General features: G+C 47.9%; 2 protein-coding genes across 3 annotated transcripts in view; one reads left to right on the top strand and one right to left on the bottom strand.

Annotated features, from left to right (window-relative positions):
* The window catches only part of RPLP2 (ribosomal protein lateral stalk subunit P2), a 176,117-nt gene that overhangs the window by 148,486 nt on the left and 3,211 nt on the right, over positions 1-24,420 (top strand). Inside the window, exons 1-2 of one of the 2 annotated variants that reach the window (XM_069857882.1) lie at positions 23,004-23,113; positions 23,467-23,590. In XM_069857882.1, coding sequence (XP_069713983.1) covers positions 23,468-23,590 — 123 coding nt within the window. In that variant the 5' untranslated portion in view covers positions 23,004-23,113; position 23,467. Of the gene's footprint in view, positions 1-23,003; positions 23,114-23,466; positions 23,591-24,420 lie in introns of those variants that run through there. The other variant, XM_069857883.1, reaches the window with a different exon arrangement.
* PIDD1 (p53-induced death domain protein 1) lies at positions 838-18,548 on the bottom strand. The gene is made up of 16 exons (XM_069858389.1): positions 18,545-18,548; positions 18,073-18,444; positions 15,937-16,350; positions 15,054-15,257; positions 14,165-14,219; positions 13,771-13,972; positions 12,909-13,037; positions 12,418-12,597; positions 11,631-11,778; positions 10,475-10,610; positions 10,100-10,250; positions 8,449-8,572; positions 7,600-7,718; positions 4,715-4,825; positions 3,583-3,788; positions 838-2,888 (listed from the first exon to the last, which is right to left on the bottom strand). Exons 1-16 carry the CDS (start codon positions 18,546-18,548, stop codon positions 2,651-2,653), a joined length of 2,793 nt encoding a protein of 930 aa, XP_069714490.1. The 3' UTR covers positions 838-2,650.

Genomic DNA, 24,420 nt, shown 5'->3' with positions numbered 1-24,420 from the left:
TTTCCTCGCAATCTATTTGGTGTACTTGTGCATCCGAACAGAGATTACTTGTAAACAAAATTGGACACACAAAATTATTGGAGCAGTAACACGAGAATATCCATAGCACCCAATACCCCCAGCAGGAAACAGTTACATAGAATGAAAATACTTGCAAAAGTGAAGTATTTTCAAAGGGGGGAAATGTTAGAAAATGTTACATTTAAAATATAATAGAAATACTGATCATTGATTAATCAAGAACTAGGATTGAATGTAGAAACAGTATGATTCTATTGATTCTTAATATATCCTAGCAACAGACCCCAAGGTACTTGTTCAAAGGACCTCATGTGATAAATAGGATCCAGGTGTGTTTAGGAAAAGTATGTACTAGCTACCCTACCCAAGTAGAACATACACCTGCAATAGCCAAGAGACCATCATAAATTTTGTAGAAGACAGAAGAATAAGTTTCGGGAGGCAAGAAAGATATACCTGAGCAGTCAAGTGAAGATAAGAGCAGATCCAGCCAAGAAAAATCGACGAGTTTGCCAAAAGAACAAAAGGTGAAAAGGACAACGCGAGGAAGACTACTTACTTCATCTGAGGAAGACTACTTACTTCATCAGGACGACCACCAGAGGGGGCTACGCAGGCGCAATAGAGACTGATGTCGCAATAAGGCGATGAAGCAACTTACCTATGCATATGTATTAGAGAATGTTGTAACCTGTTGAATATACATTAGATTGCAAAACTTTTAGAGAATAAAAAGCGGACGCGATGTGATGGTCTTCGGAACCAGATCTGGGTGCGTAGCCCTGGTTCCCGGGGCCTCGAAATAAAGCACTACATATAACCTCCTAGTGTGGTTATGTGTTTGTCATTCTGCTAACAGCAATATGCCCAAATGCATCTCTCCAAAACTGGAGGAAAGAACAAATACCTCATTGGTATACATAAAAATTTCAGACAAGAACATATTACACAGACTACCAGAGAAAACATACATTCAGAAAAGAACTGCTGGCTTGAACCCAACATGAGACCTGATGGGCAGCATGGCCTAAGACACTGGATCTGGGGAACTCCTCATGCCCAGGGCCAACAAGTCAAGTCTGCAAGTCCTTGTCCAGTGCTCTGGGCTGAACAGTAATCACTCTGTGGCTTGAAATGTTAAAATGGCCTAAAAAAAAGAAAGCAGAATGATTTTATGGCTCTCTTTAAATAGTACTGGTGGCAGGTCTGAAACACAGCATCAGAGAAACCACCGATGATTCACTCAGGGGGAGGAAAACACCAGGATTTCCCAGACCTGGAGTTGCAGGTTGACTTTGGGTGTTGCAACCTGGCATTTTTATACAGACTTTTGTTTTTCAGACTATAAACAGCCTTTTAAATACTGCTTAAAGAGTGGGATATACTGAATCCAAACCTGTTCTAATAGAGTTGAATTTACATAGACAACCTTAGTCTTTCAAAAAGTTTGCATGAAATTTCCCACAGTCATTAGCAGGTCATTAGATGAGGCCCATTATGAGCTGGGAAACAGCAAGAGATGGGCACCTCAGTAGTCAACGACTGAGCAGTTAAAAAGCTATAAACATCCAGCCCTATAGAAGTTGTTCAGAATGCAAAACTGGGAGGTTAGCTTAACCGAGTTCATGCCAACCCCAGAACAGTGCCTATCTCACAGCTGGTCAGACCAGTTTTTAAAATGCAAATTTATGTCATACTTTTCACCAAACTTCACAAGTTGTCACACCTTCACTCCTACATGGGCATATTTCAGTGGATGTGAGGATCCCTTTGAAACTGCAAGGGAGATTTTACTTTCACTTAAGAGTCTCTCCCAAAACAGCAGGGTTGTGGATTTTTTTAACTTATTTGTAAAAAAAACCCTGGAACTCTGTCAACAACCATCAGCCCATAGATCACATCAAAAAATCCTGGCAGGTGCAGCAGCCTAGGGACAACATGAAATTTTATTTGTTCCAAAATAGCTTTTGGAGCAAAGCTAAAAAACAATGGCAATTTTGCTAGAAATTTTTTTTTGTCATTTTTCCTCACAAATACTTAGGCTTTGTTTTGCGCTCGAGGGAACTGGAAGAGATTTGGCAGAAAACAGAAAACATTTTCATGGAGAATATAGTTCACGTTTTCAGGTGAGCAAAACACATAATTAACAGAAATAGCTGAACAGTCCCCACTGCTCCACAAGCCTTCAGAACCCAACTGCACCTCCACTTTCCCATCAACCACTGGAGCGCAAACAGACTCAAATGCTTACGCTTTGTTTCCAGCGGAACACAGTTGGAAGAATAAATTATGAATAAATATATATTAAATGAGTATTAATTCATTAAAGACTACTTTAACCAATTCTCAACTGACATTGTATCTCTACATGTTTCTGAAATCTAAAGCTCAAAATCAAGAAGTGGAAGTACTGAAAAGGCTCATAAATGCCCCCTAAACTGCCTAGGATTGGCAGAAGTGGCATGCGAGCATAGACCTAAGAGAGCCCAGTAGTCTGCTCACAAGTAAATTAATGTCCGGCTCCTTGGGAAGACACTGGCCCTTGAGGTGGCTGTAAGCAGCCCAAAGACATTGTCACTCCAGATACACAAAAGGACCCTATACGAAAACCAGTTCTTTCTTTTAGGTGCTATGTCATAGCTATGGCAGAGTCTTCAGTGCTGCTCTCCTGCTCCAAGCCCACCCGGCGGATGGACTCTCTGTATTTCTGCTGTCCCAGTTCAACGATGGTTTCAATCTCATCAGCAATGTCCTGGCGGCCACTCTCTTTCATGGCTGTGATCAACTTGCTCACACAGTCAGGATCCTCCGAGTTTTGCTGAGCCCACGAGAAAAGCATGTCCAGGATCTGCTTATCAAGGTCATCTCTGAAGAAAGGAGGAAGCACAGAAGTAACTAACACTGTCCTGACCGGCAAACTAAAGAGGCCTTAACTAGTCCTAACCCTTGAGTGGAGCCCCAGAGAAGCCATCCAGACACACAAAACACTCAGTGGTGCTGCATCTTTCCCACCCATCATACTGGAGTTGCACTTCCTGCACTAAAATCTCTCTAGAATGGAATACAAAATTAGAACTTTCTGCTTTTGAATGTAAATCCCCCACAGCAACATCAGTTTGGTCACAACAAGCCTCATTCTCTCCTAATACTCTGGCTTTTTGGTCAGACTCCATGTCTCACGATGTACCACAAGCTCTATTTGACTAAAGATGATATGCACAATTAATGCCATAGACCTCACCTCATTGTCAGAGATGGAGTCTGGCCAGAAAACCAAATCACAACAAAACCAAATGTGATTCATCTGAAGTACAAAGCTCATCAGGTTTGTTATTTCCCAATTTTGTATTTTCAAACATAAAGCTTTGTTTTAAAAAAATAATGAGTTTGCTATAAAAAAACCCAATGTTTTGAGAAGAACCATTGGTTAACCCACCTTTATCCAGTGAAACAATTTCAGTGAAAAAACTTTCATCCAGCCAAGCATTAATTTGTATCATTACATTGCAGACAGACAAGGAGATAACTCGCATTGCAGTTGATCAGTGTGCCCTATCTCACCTGTTATTGTATCCTATTCGCTCAATCTGCTGATACGTCAAGCCCAGGTTCAGGCCGATGGTCTGCCAGTCAGCTCCCACACGCCTGGCAATGCTCAGCAGGTTTGCCTGTGTCAGGTACCCAGTCTCAGCATTGCCCAAGTTCAAGGGAGGGAATGAGAAGCCATTCAGGGGACCAGGGTTCCCACCCCAGTGGGGTTTCAATCGCTGTGTCACAGAGAAGAGAGAAAACATACTAAACAAATTGGGTTTTTGTAGAGGACAGTGTCCAGCCATTCAACTTCCTCACTGAAGCTTCCTTCCTGGGTAAAGGAAGGGAGGGAGGAAGATCTTAGGGCTGAACAGTCAAGCTGCAAGAAGCAAAGAGCACTCACACTGAAAATGACCACCAGTGCACGCTGCGTCTGAAAAATATCAAATCATAGTGCTCGCAGTCATAGCTCACACTGGAAATTGCCTTTCTTGTCTTTACCAAGCATTTTCAATGAACAATTTCTCCGAAGCTTATTTGCCTCAGTCTAGATTTGTAGGTGGTGTAGATCTGAGGTGACATGTGTCAGAAAGGGATCTGAGATCATGGCACAGGACATGAAGGGAAGCATTCGGTCTACAAAGGTATTTATGGTTTTAAGCTTTTCAAAAATCAACTAAATTCCATAAGCAAAAGTTGCATTTCTCACTGTAACATACAGCCTAACCTTTAAATGCCAGTGGCTCACCAAAACACTTACACTCAATGCCTGTATTCAAATACAGCCTAACTACTTCGTCCTTGACCTTCCTTTTTCTCCTGCTGTGTAAGCTGCGTGACTAAAAAAATCATAAGCAAACCACTTCCCTTAATTACAGCAAGCATTCTCCTGCTCTACTTCCTTCATTCATTCAAAGGATCCACCCTCGCTGACCCATCCAACAAGCCTGCGCTTCTTATCTAAAAGCATGAAAAATGGAAACCACTCCCAGCTATTTGTGTCTCACTTTCCAGAAGTGCTCATGGGGAGTGGCTGGGCAGCCATTTCTTGCAGTCATTCATCCCATCTCTTCTCAGGCAGGAAGACAAAATCTCCTGAGCAGGAAGGTCGTGCTCTTAGCCCATCTAGATTATTTTTTCCCTAGGAGCCAAAACAACTCACAGGTAGTTTGATGGGCAGAGTAGCAAGCCAGGGGGAGTCTGGTCCTTTCCTCCTCCTCCTGCTGGCATCTTCAGGAATGGTCTCAGGAACTGCCCCTCTGTAGAAAGAGACCTTTGCAAACAGAAAGCATGCAGTGAGGCTCAGATTCAAGCACATTGGCCAAGCCTGTTTGCATCATGTCTTTTCTGTCTAGGAAAGAATTATGCCAGCATTTCTCACCTACCCTCAGTTCATAAAGATGGCCTCCCAATTCAACGCAGCTCGGAGGAGCACTGAGGTTCTGCCATAAAGGCTGGACTCACTGCCAACAGCCCAAGAGTTAATGGCAGGATAAGTCAGAGAGTTAAGTGATGAGCGATCCTTCCAGACTACTCTTCTTGTTTATCCAGGACGTAGTCAGGAAAATATGAAAAGTCAGGAAATTCAGGATGTGGTCAGGATGTAGTAGCACGGTAAGCTGTAGGCAGTCCAGGAAACTTCTGGAGTGCATTGAGGATAACTTCTTAGTCCAGATGATAGAGGACCCGCCCCCCCCAACCCCCGAGGAGGAGCAATGCTGGACCTTATGGTGACCAATACAAGCAAACTCATCAGTGACATTAGGATCAGAGGCAGCCTGGGCTGCAGTGATCGTGCACTGGTGGAGTTCAAGGTCCAGAGGGATATGGGACAGGTGAGGAGTATAGTCAGGACACTAAATTTCAGGAAAGCAGACTTCCAGCTCTTCAAGGAATTACTCAGTAGGATCCCCTGGGACATGGTCCTCTGAGAGACCGGTGTGGCTGAGTTGAGACTTGCTAGTTAAACTAAAGAAGAAAAGGGAACTGCACAGCCAGTGCAAGTAGGGACAGGGAACCTGGGAAGTGTATACGGACAATGCCCGGTTGTGTAGGGATGAGGCCAGGAAGGCCAAGGCGTAGCTGGAGCTAAACTTGGCAATGGAAGTAAAGACCAACAAGAAGGGCTTCTACAGGTACGTCAATCAAAAGAGGAAGATCAAAGAGAACGTACCCACACTGATGGTTGGGAATGGTGACCTCGTACCAACAGATGAGGAGAAGGCTGAGGTACTTAACAACTTTTTTTGTCTCAATCTTCACTGATAACCACTCTCCTCACCCCTCCTGGGCCATGGGACAGCAAGATGGTTACCAGGGGGGTAAAACCCCTCCCACTGTAGAGGAGGATCAGGTTTGTGACCACCTAAGGAACTTGAACATATATAAATCTATGGGATTGATGAAATGCATCCCAGAGCCCTGAGGGAATTGGCAGATGTGGTTGCCAAGTCACTCTTTGTGATATTTGAGAAGTCACAGCAATCAGGAGAAGTCCCTGGTGACTGGAAGAAGGGTAACATTGTGCCCATTTTTAAAAAGGGCAGAAAAGACGACCTTGAGAACTACTGATCTGTCAGCCTCACCTCATTGCCTGGGAAGATCATGGAACAGATCCTCCTAGAAGCTATGCGAAAGCACATGGAGGACATGGAAGTGACTAATGGCAGCCAGCATGGTTTCACCAGGGGCAAATCCTGTATGAACAACTTAGTGGGCTTTCTATGATAGGGTGACCGCAGCAGGAGACACAGGTAAACCAACAGATGTGATCTACCTAGATTTCTGTAAAGCCTTTGACATGGTCCCCCACAACATTCTCCTCTCGAAATTGGAGAGATATGGATTTGATGGGTGGACTGTTCGGTGGATAAGAAACCGGATGGAGGGTTGTATTCAGTAAGTAGTGATCAATGGCTCGAAGTCCAGATGGAGATCTGTGACTACTGGTGTCCCTCAGGGGTCTGTACTAGGACCAGTGCTGTTTAATATCTTCATCAATGATACAGACAGCAAGATTGTGAGCACCCTCAGCAAGTTTGCAGATGACACCAAACTGAGTGGTGTAGCTGCCACACCAGGACAGAATGTCATCTAGAGGGACCCGGACAGGCTGGAGAAGTGGGCCTGCAAGAACCTCATGAGGTTCAACAGGGTCAAGCGCAAGGTCCTGCACCTAGGTCAGGGCAATCCCCGTTTTCAGTACAGGATGGGGGATGATGTGATTGAGAGCAGTCCTGCAGAGAAGGACTTAGGGGTGATGATTGATGAGAAGCTTGATATGAGCCAGCAATGTGCGCTCACAGCCCAGAAGTCCAACTGTATCCTGGGCTGTATCAAAAGAAGTGTGGCCAGCAGGTTGAGGGAAGTGATTCTGCCTCTCTATTCCTCTTTTGTGAGACCTCATCTGGAGTACTGTGTCCAGTTCTGGAATCCTCAACATAAGAAGGATATGGAGCTGTTGGAACAGGTCCAGAGGAGGGCTACAAAGATGACCCGAGGGCTGGAGCACCTTCCCTGTGAGGACAGACTGAGAGAGTTGGGCTTGTTCAGCCTGAAGAAGAGAAGGCTCTGAGGAGACCATATAGCGACCTTCCAGTACCTGAAGGGGGCCTACAAGAAAGCTGGGGAGGGACTTTTTACAAAGACTTGTAGTGATAGGACTAGGGGCAATGGGTATAAACTGGAGAGGGGCAGATTTAGACTTGACATAAGGAGGAACTTCTTCATGATGAGAGTGGTGAGACATTGAAACAGATTGCGCAGGAAAGTTGTGGATGCCCCATCCCTGGAAGTGTTCAAGGCCAGGTTGGATGAGGCCTTGGGAAACCTGATCTAGTGGGGGGTGCCCCACGGCAGGGGGGTTGGAACTAGATGATCTTTAAGGTCCCTTCCAACCCTAACTATTCTATGATTCTAAATGCAAAGCCAAGGTAAAGAGGGGAGGAAAAGAATCATGATCTGCACTCAGATTATTATGAGGAGCATCGAAAAAACAATGATGATAATGAAGGAAGAAACAAGAAGTCAGTGTAACTGGTTGCTCACCTGGCCTTTTACAGCTTGGCCTTTCCTGTCTACAGGGGAGGTGACATAGATTTCCTTCATGTTTTTCAAGTGGGAGTAAAAAATAAACGAGAGACGTCCATCCACGCAGTCAGGGCGATCTGTTCAGAGAAGCAGTAAACACTCAACTTGCGCAGAAAAGTGCGCAGCTTTTCAAGCCTGGCCAACAGCCCAGGATACAATCAGCTGCAATAGCATCCTGTGATGCTATGTATGAATACATATACAGCATTGAAATTAAGTCAGTCCAGCCTACATCAGGACAGAAGGCAGAAGATCTCTCAGTTTGCAGCTGTAACAGGTCAAGACATACTGGAGCCTGCATCATGAGTCAAAAACCATGCGTTTTGGTCCTGCTCCCTCTTTCATTCTCTTCCAATGGCTCCCTTAGGGGAAGTTCTTTGCTCTAGATTATTTCAGAAATACCTTCTTAAAAAAAATTATCTTACATATGTTCTCTCAGAAACAGGCAACATTACTTAGATTACTATGGGTGTTGCACTGTGGTGTCTAAGACATCAGGAAAAGGGCATAGCTGGCTGCAGAAGCAGTCCCATCATAAAATAAACACACTCGGCTATTGCTCTCTGTAATGCTACAACAGCATGAGAGGAAATGAAAGTCTGCACTTTCATAGGGAAAAGTAGACACAAAAGTTGGGTGACCAGGGAACGTGACAGGTTCGATGTCCATGGGCTGGCTGCTGTGAGCAGTGGGTGAGCTGCAGACAGAGAGGAATGCCATGGAGGAGGTCAGCCCTTCACCAGAAACACGCCTAGGTCTAGAGAAGCGCAAGAGGTAGAAGCAGAAAGGAGCCCAGTATTACCATACCCATATCGATGCTGATGCCTCGCTCAAAAGCTGCAAAAAACTGCTCTCCCTCAAACATCTCCACCATGTCGGATGGCTCAGGTCCTCGATAGCGGTCCTGCAGCTTCTTCAGCACCGGGTCAACCTGACAAAGAGGACAACATGGGATCCCATGTTTGGTCTGAAGCAAGTCTGCCTCCTACAGGCATGACCCGATGCCCATGATGTTCCTTTCAATCACCTTCAACAGGGAAAGTTGATCTCACATGGAAAGGATGTAAACAAATGAACAAACACTCACCCCCCACCAATCCCAGGTACATTCACGACAGACAACGAGGTGGTGCTGAGTTCTGTGTCTTCCTTATTTCTTTTCTCAAGTAAAATGTAGAAAAGCCTATGTGGACTAACAAAGATAGGCCATCCCAAACTGCCATTACAAAAAAGGATTTTCAGCAATGTCTCTATCTCTTTAAGAGGCCAGTAACTTTCAAAGGTAGGGAGCGATTTACTTGATGCCTTATCCCCCTCACATTATACCATTAAAAGACGTTTTCTCTTCATAAAATCGCATGCTACAACAGCACACAGCTGAGGACACCAGAAAGCTCATTTTGGCTTTGCAGCCTGTGATCACACTGTCAGGACTGGGATCTCAGAGGCAATGCAAGAGTCAGCTTAGAGCTGAGGTGCCTGTTCTTTCTATTTGTAACAGTAAACCTTCTTTCTCACCCAATGACCACCCCTGGCAGGAATGCAGACACTCCAGCCATTGCTGCCTCCCCTGGAAAGAATTCTAGCCCAGAGCCCAAGATATAAAAATCCTTACAGATGTTTATGCCTACAGGTCATTTCAATACAGGAGAACAAATTAAAAAAAAAAAAAAAGAAAAAAGAAAAAAAGGAGCAACCAGTGCAGAGGAGTATGCAGAGAGCTGGTTATGTAGCCCAGTTCTGGCAGACTGATAAAATAACCCTCAACTCACTGACCTGCACTGTCTGTCAAGGTACATGCTCTACAAACACAGATGCACAGTTACTTTAAATGCTGCTGAGGGTTGATACCCCTAGGGCAGATGTGGCAGAAGAGAATGTGTGAGCACATGCCATCTCCATCCATACAAAACCAGCCAGATTAGCTCAAACTAATAGCATAAACTAACCTGATGTTGCAACTGAAACAGTTAAAGAGGGCTCATATTTTGTTTCACTGCTTAAACTGTAAACAGCAAGGAACATCAGGAAGAGTACCATTTCTAACTACACCAGCTGAAACCAAAGAAGCGCTTCTACCTGCACTACTAGCCTGCGTCACACAAGTGACATGTTAACTCTAATACCTTTCACTGGAGTTTAAGCCAGCACGTTTTGCCTCATGTTTGCTGCACACTAATAGCACGTGCATGGCCAGTTATAGCAGCTCAGCTGCTTTTAGCAGCCCAGTCCTCAAGGTTCACAGGGGAAGAAATCACTGCATGGCATCCACTGCTGCTTAAAATGAGTTTTCCTTCTTCCCCCAGCTCCCAGTTATCCTGTATCGTACTCCTAAGGATGTGGTGGCAGCATACCCCAGCCATGACCCTGGGGCAGTGACCAGGACCATGTCTCCCTTACATCCTATGAAGGGATGCCCAGGAAGCTCAGAAGCAAGGCAATGCAACTCAGATCTGACCTTGTGCTTGGGGACGCACTGCAGCAGGACTTGCTCCGGGTCCTTCTTCCTCTGCAGAGCAATGAAGCTCACTTGGTACATACGCAGCCGCTCATAGACTTTCTTGGCAATGCCTCCAATGTAAGTCTTCGTGGTGTACCAGAGCCAGTACCTGGCAGATAAGATACATAAGAAAAAGCAGAGATCCTGCCTAGGAAGAGAAGCCAGTGTCACACCCATGAGACTGTAAACTTGATGGGTAGAGACAAAGCACTAATCACCTTGCAAAGGGAAAAGGGAACAGGTAGGGTTAATGGCATGACTCTTGGTCAGAGTGTAGGAAAAGCAAGGCAGAGGAACATCCCATCTTTTCCTTAGGACTAATCCTAAACTTACCAGGAGAAGTGGGTGACTTCAAACACTGCATAAAGATGGGTGAATTCCAGCACCACCTGACTGGTAATGTCATCCCAAGTTTGGCCCTCCAGGTCACCATGGAGAAGATGCAGCCTTGACTGATCCAAATTTAGCCCTAAAGACAGCAATGACCAAGAAATTCTATATGCAGCAGCAGCTTTTATTCATGGCTTTACAAACCCAGACACAGTTTTGAATGATTCACTTTCTAAACGCACCAAATTAAGGTTCATGGCCTTCAGCACACAGGACTGAATTTGTTCAAAGAAGAGCAGCAATAAAAGGATGAGACTACCCTAATGCTTCCAGGATATTCTGACAGAATATGCAGACTTAAACTGATGATGTGCTGATTTCCACCAATAGATTCATTAGACAATTCCCATCACCAGTATCTAGGGTTATTAACCAAGTTCCATGTCTTTCTAAACATACATCCCACAGACTTTTCAATTCTGATGCACTTCAGACATACAAATACCAGGCAGTGTTACAATGAAAGGCAAGCCACACCCAAAAAGATTTTACTTGTTCACAAGAAAGCCAGGAAAGGTCAAAGAAATAGGAATTAGGAGACACGGGGTACTGAGCACGCAAACACAGGAATCCCTAGCAAGACTGAGGCTGTTACAGGAATATTCAGAATGGGAGATGTCTTAGTGTATGATTGTACACTTCTAACTGCAGTGGCTTAGCACCTTATTCATGAGCAAGGAAGTAAGAGAGAAGGCAGACCCCTGGAGGCAGCATGTTTGTTACCTGCTTCAAGCTATTCTCAATTATGAATCAAAGCCCTTTTACAAGGTATCTTCTCAGCTGGGAAGAGTGCCATCATACCACATCAAATCCAACAATCTAAATACACATGCAGTTCAGCAGAGAAATCCATTTGCCAATGCCATTCTCCCAGCTTGTGCTGCTGGTATGAGAAGCTCAGCGCTGATCTGTTGGACCTAACTACTTTCACCTGCCACCACCCAGAACCACCCTTCACTCAGCAGACACACCTTGCTGTTCCTGCAGGAAAAGTAGCAAGCTTTATTATTAACAGGAGAGGCAAACAAAAATTCCAGCCTGTCAATCACTGTTTTCTACATATGACATTCCTCTTTGCCAATTCTGGAAATAAACTGACCTGTGACCCCGGGTGGGAGGGGCAGCTGAATTCTCACTGGCCTGAGAAAATCCACTAAGGAGTCCTGGGAGAGGCAGAGCAGGGGACTGGCTCTGCACCCTGCATTGTCTGTGATTTCCTCTATCTCTTCTGCAGAGACTGGCAGCACCTGGATGTGGAAGACGGCACGGCGAGCGGAGCAATCAAGCACCCCAGTTCCCACACCACTCTCTCAGTTCCCCCAGCATGCAGCAGACATGCTGCATTTGACTCAGGGCTTAGTAAGAAATGGAAGCACACTGAATGAACTCTGGCTGAACTCTAATCTAACACTGGTGTCAACGTGGCAAGCTGGGATATAACAAGTTATTACAATAGAATTTAGCACTATCAAGCAACTCTACAGAACAATAATTTTAGTTGGGAGGCTATAGAATTAGATCCACAAATAACTCCCCTCCAGCTTTATTCACTGAGCTGTTCTGCCATTCTTGGTATGTTTTGCAAAGGAACATGAGGCAAAATCTCCTTGTGTTCCTTTCACAGCAGCTACCTGCTGATCTGCTGGAGGGACCCCTGGCAGAACAGCAAGAAGATCCCTTTCCCACACAAGGCAGCTTGAGCACAGCCCATTTGGCATGCAGGGAAGCTAAGACAGAAGGTGATCTGAGGTGGGTCAGCCCATGAGACATCCATGTCAGATATTAATTACCCCTGGGTGGACACCCCAGCTTCGGCCCCCCTACTTGGCATGAGGACAGCAGCTGCACTGTGGCTTACCAAAGCTTGTTTTCTAAAGCATACCTACCTGTAGCTTGACACTGCGAGTCTCTTCAGTGACTCCAGGAGGAAAGGTCACTTTGATGTTTGGATCCACACTGGAAAAGAGCAATGTTCCCTCTGTTGGCACTTTGCATTCATTTTGCACAAGTCGAGACACAACGAGGAACCAGGAGAAGTGAAGAACACTACAGTGAGCCACATGCTTCTATAACAGAAGACAGGGAAGAAGAGAAGATATATAGGCATATAACATAACACAATAACAGCAGGAAAATAAGTGCCAGTAACAGCCAAGCAAATGAAATGTAATAGAACAGGAGGGCAGGCTACAACTCATCCCCTTTAGGAGAAATACATTGAAGAGATAGAAAACATGGAGTTGAAATCCACTACATTTCATAGCAGCTGGTCAAAACACAGCTTATGAGATGTTTCAAATGGGCTCACTCTTGGCCTGTCAAAACCAAAGAGGGGAACAAGAAAGATGTGTGTCACTGGTCATTCCAATCTGCTTACCGTTGATTTTCTTTTCTGCTCCACTCTTGTTCTCAGGTCACTCCAGCTCTGCCCACTGAAGGTCCGAACTACCACTTCACGCTGGTGAAGGGTTTCAGGGGGTACATACGGCATCCAGATCTGCACCTCCTGGCAAAAAAAGCATTTCCATGCAACACCAATAGAAAGGATAAAACCAAGCCTATCTCCAATCTGTGGTTTCCTGTGCAGACAAGAAGAAGGAAGGGCAAAGCACAGCCTGTATACAGGGAGTGGAGGAGGAGCTGGGAACTTGCTCTGCCCTGGAGCCTCCAGGGAGGTGACAGGAGGTGTTCGGTCTGTAGTGTGACGGCAGGGACAGTTTAGCAGCTTTCGAGCAGAAAGGGCAAAGCAACTTTTGCCATGAGTTGCTGTCAGCCATGACAGGGCTAGTGGTCTAAGTACTCACCAGCTCAAATAAACACCACACAATCACACTTTCAGGGAAGGATATGAACCATCCTCCTTGCAGGCTACAGCCAAAATGGTGGAACAGCACTTATCCTCTGGCACAGGAGGAGGGTTGTCAGTGAAGTTACAGCTCTGCTCAAGCAGGAACAGGGAGAAGACAAAGAAGCCACATCACCACAGTGCCAGAGAGAAGCTGAATGTGTCCTTTCCAAGTCTTTGCAACGGGGCTTCTTTGAAGGGCACTCCTGTAGCTATTTAAAAGCAGCAGTGATAGAATCATAGAATCACTAGGCTGGAAAAGACCCATCAGACCATCAAGTCCAACCAGATGGGAGCGGCTATCTCAGAAGTCCCAAAAGACTCTCTCAGAAGACTCTGCCGAGCTACTGCAGAGGAAGATTTGCTCAAGAGAGGGGCCTGCATATATTCTCACCTGCTGGAATTCCACCCCATGAGGCTGCAGCTCCAGGACTCTGCTCAGCAGGACATCATGGTGTCTCAGCTTTACCCTTTGAGGGTCTGGTGCAAGGATTCGGAAGCAGATCTGCAGAGCGTCAGAGGTAGCCCCCGGTGGAAAGCAGAAATGGATGCCACAAGCCAGGACCACTTTGCAGCCTTCAGAGGTCACAGTAAAGCTTCCATGAAAAATGCATTAATATATGACACTGTGCAATGACTTCAGCCCTCAAAAAAACAATAGAAGAATCTCCTACCTTGTGTTTGACTGGCACACGCGCATTTCCTATACACATGCGCATTACCCACTATGCACCAATCTTGCCCTTGTTATACCACTGTAATGTAAGTTCTTACTAAAAGAGGCCTACCTGTCATCTGCTGATGCAAGGAAGAGTCTTCGTAGCCCTCTGGCACTGGACTCATCTGCAGCAACAGGTTTGGGTAGCAGGAGGACACAAAAGTTACTTAAATCAGGGTAGACAAGAAAGGCTGAACTTGCATGTTAATTTTGGCTTAATCCTAATCTGACAGAAGTTGCTAACAGAAACCTGCCCACGCTGCAGTTGTCTTCAGATCAAACAACAGCAGGAGGATAGGAAGAGGGCTATGGATCCCTAGACACACTGTAAACAATAACTCTCCCCCAGGGAAACTCAGAAGCAGGAGGAATTAGAAAATATTTCAATCTACCATGCCTGCACCTCTCAGGGCTGTGTTTGATTGCCTGGGGCCATGCCTAGAAATCAGTAATTGCCTTCGTGAATGTAAGCACCATTGGGAAACCCTGCTCAGATTCCTGTTCACTCATCACCTTCATCTTGGACAAAGAGCTGATCCTCTGCAGCTAGGGAACCACAGGTAAGCAGGAGGTACCTGCACAGCAGAATGAAGTCTTACTGCTATTTGCACTTCTAGCATGAGCCACCACAGACTCAGAGCCATGCAGCAAGTCCAGGAATTAGTGCCCACCTCTCTTAAAAAGGCTGGACCCCTTTAGGGGCCTCTCCTGATCTGTTTCCTGTGAATCTCATTTTAGAAAGCCCCATTCCAGGGGCCACCAAGCCCTTTAGGCCAGCCTTGGGCCCGTAAAAACAGAACTAGTACTGACTGCATCCTTACAACCTAATAATTATTCCAGACAAATACTGATCTGATCCTCTGCTGCTTGTCTTCTCTAATCCAAACCCATCCACACCATCTAGGCTGCATGAAGGAACAGCTGGACAAAACCCAGAGCAGTAGAAGCCTTGCAATTACCCGCCAGTGGGAACGGTTCAGCTTTTCCTATGGGATTGCCTCGGAGGCGCACAAATGGCAAGGTCTGGATCTCCGGGGGGACGGTACGGAGGCAGTTGTTCTGCAGATCAAGTCTGGACAAGTTGGGCAGGCTGGCAAGCGAGGTGGGGACTGTCACCAGGAGATTGCTGTGGAGATGCAGCTGCCGCAGAGACTTCAAATTGGCTGCAGGTTAGAACAAGAAGTGACCTCCTATCCATGCTGTTAATTGCATTGCACATCAGCTCTAACCCCCTGCTGCTCAATAAGGGAAAAGCACAAGAGCCCAACATCTCTAGCTCACAAAATAAAACGGGTCCGGGGAATTAGCTGAAAGGCAACACAGCCCCCTCTGTTCTCTGCATTTTTAGCACCCAGCTACAAATAGAGATATAAGATGCTTCCACAACAGCATCAATGACAACCCTGAGCACAAAGTAATACAGGACCCAAGAGCCAGGAAGCTGGAAGCAGAAATCAGAGCCCAGTTCTGTGGACTAGTCCCCATCTGACAGCATGATTTCAAGCCCAGACTTGCACCCTATTAAACCCTAGCTCTTCTGTTTCCAGTCCTGGGTGCTACCCAAAATCAGCCAGGCCAGATACTTGGCTATTGTAAATTGATTGAAATTTTAGCAGTCTTGCTGATCCACAGGAGCAGAAAGCATTGTCCAGAATCACTAATGCTCAAAGGGACTGACTGAATCATGTATGTTTCTTCTGGATATCCCTTCCATTTGGCTCTAATATAACAGTTTGTTTATGACGATAACTCTGGGGACAGAGACCGAAGGCCTGAGGAGTCCTAGATTGTACCCAAAGCTCAGCAAACCCATGTCCTTCCTTTCTCCTAGAAAATACTTACCTAAGGAATCTGGAATGCTCGATAAGCAATTCCCTGAGAGATCCAGCTCTTTGCAGTTCTGCAGATTCCCAACTTCTTCGGGGAGGAATTCCAAAACATTTTCTGAGAGATCCAGATCCTGCAGTGCTGCCAGCTCCCCAATGCTCTGAGGCAACTCTTTTAGTTGATTTTTCATAGCAGAGAAGAAAGTCAGCTTCCTCAGCCTGCCAAAGTCCTTGGGTAGTGCCACCAAGCTGTTGTGGCTCACCAGGAGCACGCTGAGGCTGGGGAGGCGGAGGATGCAGCTGGGCAAGGTGGAAAGGTTGTTGAAGCTAAGATCCAGGTGGGTGAGACACCTCAGGTTCCCAACGTCTGGTGGCAAGTTTGTTAGGGAGCCATGCTGACATGAACCAAATTCGTCCCTGGCATGGCCACCTTGGTGTGGAGGGAAGTGGAGGAAAAGGTCAATATGCTACGGGGATACCCCATTAGCCTCATATGAGACTCCTTAGCACAGAGACCAAGACAGGGAGTTACTGATCAGAATGAGCAGAACTGATTACAAAGTACTCATATGGAAATGGATTTTCTGCTCCTTGCCTCAGTTTCCTGACCAGTAAAAGGCGTATAATGTTATGCAATCAAAAGATGCCACAGTCAACCAGTAAAGCTTTGCTAAGTACAAAGGGACTTGAAACTCAGAAAGAGCTGGGACATTTCATGCATCTACCCGCCTTCTGCAGGGTGGCCCATATTCCTTTAAGCCTGCCACTTTCCTTCTCCACCTCTTTCCCACGAGCACCAGTGTCCAATACACGACACTATGGACCAAGGAGACACTCCTTGCCCTCCAGGCTTTGCCCAAGCTGTTGAGGGACAAACAGCCCTGAGGACTGAGTTCTGCCCTTGCAAGACTGAGAAGCAGATGTGAGGAAAGTGGTGAAAATGTGGGGAAAAAAAAACAAACAGGTAAATCAATATTGTGTAGGCCAGGCAGTGCAGAGAAGGAAAGATACAAGTTGCCCACCCCAGTCAGACACTCAGACTGGAGAAGGGCTACACCCATGGAAAATAAGTTGAGCAAACCAATGGAAACTGCCCAACCACACCATTTCTTCAGTTTCCTATTCTCCCTCCACTGTTGTCTATTTGTATACACATACAGCAGAGGGCATCAAACATTTTTTATGCTGCATAACAGTAAAAAATGAGAATAATCAAAATTAATAATCAAAACCACATTGCACTTTGTACATAAGGAAATCTTATCCAACTATTTTATGGCACTTCAGGATGCGCAAGGCGTGTGTACATCTCACAAAGCAACCCTGATGAAGGGTACTGCCATCACCCTCACCTTACTAAAGGGGGAAAAGACAAACGAAATTATTTACGTGAGAAATCTCTGGTAGATATAGAAAAAAACCTCAATCTTTTCAGTTTTCAGCTGGAATACTGAATTCCGGCCACAAAATCCTGACATTTTTCTCTCATTTCTTTTTAAAGTTCTACCTCCCAAGGAGCAAACGATTGAGTCTGATACAGAAATTATACCATTTGTATTGACATCCTCCTACAACAGAGGAGAAAGTCAAAGAATTATCTAATATTTGTAAGTCTAACAGTTATGACAGCTCACCAAATTATGTGTACAACCTGAGCCATCCTTTTGATAAAATGTTGGAGCAACCTTTTCTGGTCTGTCTTGAACTCTGCTGAATCTATGCTCACTGACAGTAAGCAAGGATTAAACGAGTATTGATTCAGATGGAAACACAGCAAAGACAGCTCATGAAAGAGGAGCTGAACATTTACCAAAAAATCCAACAACTTTCAATCCCCCTCTCCTTGAATAACTGCAAAAAGCGCTGCTCTTCTAGAGGATGGCTAAAGAAAATACTGCAGCATCAACCCAACCAGACTCAAAAAATGCAGACCCCAGGCAGCTGTAGAAGCAAAGGAAGAAATAAGAGCCCTGAAGCTGGATCTTGCAGCTCTGAGAGAGGCTAACAGCCAAAGCTGTAGTAAGGAGCACTAGAACAAAAAAAAATCCAAGGACAGTTTGTCCTGCAGACATGGAGAGAGGAATAAAATAAAATTAAGAGAAAAAAAAGCTGAACCTAGAAAATTTGGATGGTGACGCGTCTAGGAATTTACCTTTGAGCACCAGGGATTTCAGTTGCTTCAGACCAGAAAGGATGCCCAGCGTGGTGCCAAGGAGGCGATCGTTGCTGCTGAGCCGGAGGAACTCCACCTTGAGCACCTCTCCCTGTCGCCCCTTGAACAGCTGGAGGAACCGGTGGCAGCCGTCAGGATAAACATCCAGGTTCAGCCTGTTGTCTGCGAGGCAGGAGTCAGCAAGCGCAGGAGCCCCTGAAGCCCCCTCTCCGCACTCATCCCCAAGCCCCTGCAGCTCTGCCATCTTCTGCACCTTGTCCACAGAGTCCAGGCATGCTCTGACTTGCCAGGCAGGCAGGCACCAGTGGCACCACAACGCAGCTGGGACAAGGAGGAGGAGGAAAGCTGGCTCTGAAAGAGAACACAAGTGTATGAGGAAGGCCTCCTGCCCCCGCCCAGAGATGCTGGAAACAGTTTATAAGTCACAGCAGAAGGGAAGAAGGGATTATACGCATGTTACTGAAAGCTTTGTGGTCAAAGAGCACAGAAATGCAAGGTGCTGGATGCCACAGGTTTCTCCTTCTAGGGAAAACCTCTGAGTTTTCGCAGATGACATTTTGGCAGGGAATGGAGCAATTACCCACCACTAGAATAAACAGCAGTATTAACTTTAAAATATATAAATGTAAATGCCTTATGCAGATTTTGAAGTGCCTTAGCCAGAAGCTTTACAAGCAGAGGGGGAAACCAGGGCAGGGAGAGCCAAGCCAAGACCAGAGAGCCCAGAGGCTGCTCACAGGCTGGGATGGGTCCTCATTGAACTCAGTTGTGAATTTGGGTGCCGGCAGGATAAAAGTGAGCATAGATGAAGATGGGCAAGAGGCAGCAGAAAACAGTGCATGAAGACATGGCTAGTCCTGCTCCCTACTCCAACAGCACCTGCCACAGATAAAGAGAAAGGGGAAAAGTAGGTACCAAATGCAGCATGCTAAGAAGGTTTGAATCGTAAAAGAGCAGAGATATGAAATTTGAACAGATTAATCATTCCTCTGCCTTCCTAGCGTGAAGAAGCCTTCATCTACCTAGGATTTTCAAAGTCAGCCACCATCATAGCACACTGGTAGCACAAAGATGAGGCACCATGGTTGCTTTTATACCAGCAGTCACATAATTTCATGTTTCCCATTTCCTGCTCTTTCCAATTCCTTTTGCAACTCCTCCTGAGCTTGGCAATTAAACAGTGTGAATATCAGTTCTTTTTAACCTTTGCCTGGGATCAAATAGGCAAATAAAAGTTTCTTTTGAGCGAGTGATGCAGAACTACAAAAAACTTGTAATGGCTTTAATTTCCAAGGCCAGCAGAAGCAAGCTAATGCCCCCACAGCACCCTGAGGAGCAGCACCTTTTACTGGTAACCTGGATGTGGCAGCATTGATGTTCCCAAGGCACAGTCGGGAGGACTCCCTGAAAGAGCAGAAACGTCACAGGCACATAAGGACAGGAAGAACAGGTAAATGGAAACTACTGGTTTAGTATAAAATAGTTCTTACAAAAAGGCTGCACGGAAGAAATATACAACTCTCTTGCAGATAGGCATAACGAAAAGACCATCTGCTACAGCATTATAAAGGTGAAAAAAAGCCCAGAGGGCAGATTAGAACTGGCCAGGCTGAAGAGGCTCAGAGACCACAAACAGTTTTGGGTGTGCACAGAGACCATAGGCAGGCAGCCCTGTGCACATGCACACACATGGGCACATATGCACACATGTTCACATGCATGTGCACGGGCTCATACACACATGTGCACATACAGACACGTGGGCTCATACACATGCACACAGGCTCATACACACATGCACAGACCTGCACACGGGCTCATACACACACATTCAGACATGTGCACATACACACACAGGCTCATACACATGTGTACCTACACAGGAGTTCACCTACACATGGCCAGACACACATGCACATAAACACACACAGGCTCACATACATTTACACATGCACAGATGCAGACTCACACACATGCACATACATGCACATGGGCTCACACACAAAGGCTTACACACACATGTGCACATACACACATGGGCTCATACACACATATGCATGCACATGGGTTCACACATGTGCGCACACACGCTCACACACACACAGGCTCACACACACATGTGCACACACACTCAAGACATGCACAGAAGGTCAGATGTGCACATAGATGGATGCAGGCTCACACACATGCACATGGGCTCACGCACACATGAACACACAAAGCCACACACGTATGTGCATACACACAGGCTCATACACATACGAACAGACACAGACGTGGGCTCACACACACATGAACAGACACAGACACGGGCTCACACACACATGAACAGACACAGACACGGGCTCACACACTTATGAACAGACACAGACACGGGCTCACACACACATGAACAGACACAGACACGGGCTCACACACACATGAACAGACACAGACACGGGCTCACACACACATGAACAGACACAGACACGGGCTCACACACACATGAACAGACACAGACACGGGCTCACACACATATGAACAGACACAGACACGGGCTCACACACACATGAACAGACACAGACACGGGCTCACACACACATGAACAGACACAGACACGGGCTCACACACATATGAACAGACACAGACACGGGCTCACACACACATGAACAGACACAGACACGGGCTCATACACATACGAGCAGACACAGACACGGGCTCATACACTTACGAACAGACACAGACACGGACTCACACACATATGAACAGTCACAGACACGGGCTCTCACAGGCTCTCCCAGCGGCCCCCTCGGCCCGGGCTGCCCTCGCCGCCCCCGGCCCCGCTCTCACCCCCCGGCTCCCGGCCCGAGCCGGAGGAGGCTCTGGATGCGGCGGGGCAGGGACGCCCGAGGTGTCACGGGAGGAGTTTTTTATCCGTCGCGGCTCCCGCGGGCCCCAGGGGCTCGTCCCGCAGGCAGAGGCCGGCGCGGCGAGTTCGGGAGAGGAACTTCCCTGGGGCGGGGCGGGGAGCGTGAGGCGGGGAGTCAGCCCCGCGCCCCGGGCCGAGACGGCAGCCGTTACCGCTGCCGAAAGGGGGATGTATTTTACTTAAGCCGAAGTAGAGAAGTTTCGTCTCAGGAGTCGCCTTCTTCGGAAGTTGGACGGAGCGCCCCTCGGGCAGCGGGTTCCCCGCTGGGCGGCGTTCTCGCTGACGCCGTCGACTCTGCGGGGCGGAGCGGGGCTTGCGCCGCGCGGGTCCCTCCCTGAGGCGGCTCAGGCTGAGCTGGAGCCGGCTCCCAAGCAGACGGAGTTCTGCCTGTGGCCAAGATCATAACAACAGTAAAATCTGTCCCTGGAAAGCGATACAATGTGCGTGAGATTCCTGGGAAAGTTCACACTTATGCACGCGAGTGGGAACCCGTCCGTCCCAGCTCTCGTCTCGCATCACGCGGCTGACGGGGACCGCTCCTCGCGTCGCCCGGGCCCGATAAAGGGTGCGGCTTTTCTCAAACTCCAAAACGAGTCTTAAGACTTTATTTGCCGTCGTTTTCGGCACCGGGAGGGACACGCGCGGTAACACCGCCCCTCCCGGCGAGGCCCCGCAACGCCGCTCGGCGGGAGGGACCGGGGGAAACGGCCCTCGGGGCGGGAAACGAGCCCCGCGGCCACGGCCCCTTCCTGCAGCCCCGCCCCTTCCATGGAAACATGGAATAGGGTCAGAGCATCACCAGGTTGGAAAAGACCCACCGGGTCATCGAGTCCAACCATTCCTATCAAACACTAAACCATGCCCCTTAGCACCTCATCCACCCGTGCCTTAAACACCTCCAGGGAAGGTGACTCAACCACCTCTCTGGGCAGCCTGTTCCAGTGCCCAATGACCCTTTCTGTGAAATTTTTTTTCCTAATGTCCAGCCTAAATCTCCCCTGGCAGAGCTTGAGGCCATTCCCTCTTGTCCTGTCCCCTGTCACTTGGAAGAAGAGGCCAGCACCCTCCCCTCCACAACCTCCTTTCAGGTAGTTCTAGAGAGCAATGAGGTCTCCCCTCAGCCTCCTCTTCTCCAGGCTAAACAACCCCAACTCTCTCAGCCGCTCCTCATAAGGCCTGTTCTCCAGCCCCTTCACCAGCTTTGTTGCTCTTCTCTGGGCTCACTCCAGAGCCTCAACATCCTTCTTGTGGTGAGGGGCCCAGAACTGAACACAGTACTCGAGGAGCGGTCTCACACCAGTGCCAAGTACAGAGGGAGAATAACCTCCCTGGGCCTGCTGGTCACACCATTTCTGGTACAAGCCAAGATGCCATTGGCCTTCTTGGCCACCTGGGCACACTGCTGGCTCATGTTCAGTCGCTGTCAACCAACACGCCCAGGTCCCTCTCCTCCAGGCAGATTTCTAGACAGACTTCTCCTAGTCTGTAGCACTGCACAGGGTTGTTGTGCCACAAGTGGAGGACCTGGCATTTGGCCTTGTTAAACCTCATCCCATTGGTCTCAGCCCAGCGGTCCGGCCTGTTCAGATCCCTTTGCAGAGCCTCCCTACCCTCCAGCAGATCGACACTTCCACCCAGCTTAGTGTCGTCTGCAAAGTTGCTGAGGGTGCACTCACTGCCTTCATCCAGGTCATTGATAAAGACATTGAACAGGGCTGGACCCAGCACTGAGCCCTGGGGAAAAATCACTTGTGACCAGCCTCCGGCTAGAGTTAACTCCCTTTCCCACCACTCTCTGGGCCCGCCATTCAACCAGTTTTCCACCCGCCCCTTCTCACGTCCGCGCCCTCTTCCCGTAGCCCCGCCCCTTTCCGCAGCCCTGCCCTGCGCACGCGCGGCGCCGTGAGCGCGGCAGCCCCCCCACCCCCCCCCCTCCCGCGGCTCCCCGTTGGCCCGCCCGCGCCCCGCCGCTCTGGCCCAATGGCGGCGCGCGGCGCTGAGGGGCGGTGGCAGGAAGGAGTTGCCGAGGCGCCGCCCCTTCCCTTTCGCTGCCCGGCCGCCATCGCGAGCGCACGTTCCGGGCCTGCCTGCCGCGCCGCCGCCTCCTCCCAAGTAAGCGCGCGGTGGCCCCTTCCCCCACTACCCCCCCTTCCCCGCGGGAATGGTCGCTCCCGGCGCGTCCGCTCCCGCCCGTGTCCGCTGGCGGGGCTTGGACGAGACCACCGCGGGCCGAAGCGGGGGGGGGGGAACGGACGGACACGGCGGCCACGTGCTCGCCCGGCCGGGGGAGCCGGGGCGGCGCCGCTTTCCTCCCGGGGACGCCGGGCCGGCGGCTCGGGCCTTCGGGCAGCCCCGCGGGGGTCCCGTTGAAGAGCGGGGCGAGAGGGGTGTCGCCGGGAGGGGGAAGGCCTAGGCGCGCGGGGCTCGGTCCCCGGCACTGAGGATCCGGTGCTCTTGTCTTGCAGGATGCGTTACGTCGCAGCTTATCTTCTGGCCGTCCTCGGCGGCAACGAGTCTCCCACGTCAAAAGACTTGAAAAAGATCCTCGACAGTGTTGGCATCGAGACCGACGATGAACGCATGAACAAGGTGGCGTTGCCCGGAGATCCCAGACGTTCACGTCCCAGTCGGCATCAGATATTGGAGCTGTTTTCAGCGTTTGTTTAGCTGCCAATCTAGTCTCAATTTGTTCACTGGTGGTTGTGTGTGTGGTTTGTGAAACACTTCTTAACCAGTTGGAACTATTCTTACAATGTTTTTGTAAACATTGTCGACATTTGTTAACATTTCTTATTTAACACCTGTCCTCTGCAGAGGTCTCTGCCAGTTGCTGCTGACTTCTGGTTTTCAGTCTAATAATTTAATGGGATGGAGCTACAAATCAGCACGTATTGAAAATAAGTCCCATGCTGACATAACATATAGCTTGCACCTAATGATTAATTTTGGCTTTTGGTCAGTATTGATTCAAAGCCAGTGCCGTTGAAGGCTTGTATTCCATAATAGACTCTTACTGAGTGCAGTGCAAAGAGGTATTTCTTCCTTCACTAAGAAACACAGGCAAATTTTAACATGGACATTAATTAATGGGTAGGAAGAAGTGCTGACATTAATGCAGAAATGGTTGCATTAAGAAACAAGCATTTTAAGAAGAAAATATCTTAAATAGAATGTTTCTTGTAATGTAATAAACTTTCATCCTTGTGGACTTAAAATTGAATGACAATGGAAGGAAATTATCACCTAGTCCATACATGGAGTGTTTCCAGAGAGATAGAGTTTAAAACAAATTACTTTCCCAGCTGGAGACAGTGTTTTACCATAGGCCCAACCAAACGATGGGTTGACTGAGCTGTCAGCATCCTTATTATGTTAGGATGTTTGTTTGAACTTGTGGTGCTCCTATTTGAACACCAGGT

Source organism: Phaenicophaeus curvirostris, chromosome 5, assembly GCF_032191515.1.
Source record: "Phaenicophaeus curvirostris isolate KB17595 chromosome 5, BPBGC_Pcur_1.0, whole genome shotgun sequence".
Lineage (NCBI taxonomy): Eukaryota > Metazoa > Chordata > Aves > Cuculiformes > Cuculidae > Phaenicophaeus > Phaenicophaeus curvirostris.
The sequence above is the reverse complement of the archived record's forward strand: the minus strand, read 5'-3'. Positions and strand labels throughout refer to the sequence as shown.

Bases quoted from the DNA above. Each gene is read 5' to 3' on its own strand.
- PIDD1 (XM_069858389.1), bottom strand. The intron at 12,598-12,908 runs GTAAGCAGATTG...CTTCTGTTATAG, and splicing joins AGCAGAAAAGAAAATCAACG to AAGCATGTGGCTCACTGTAG. The intron at 11,779-12,417 runs GTAGGTATGCTT...TTCCACATCCAG, and splicing joins CTCGCAGTGTCAAGCTACAG to GTGCTGCCAGTCTCTGCAGA.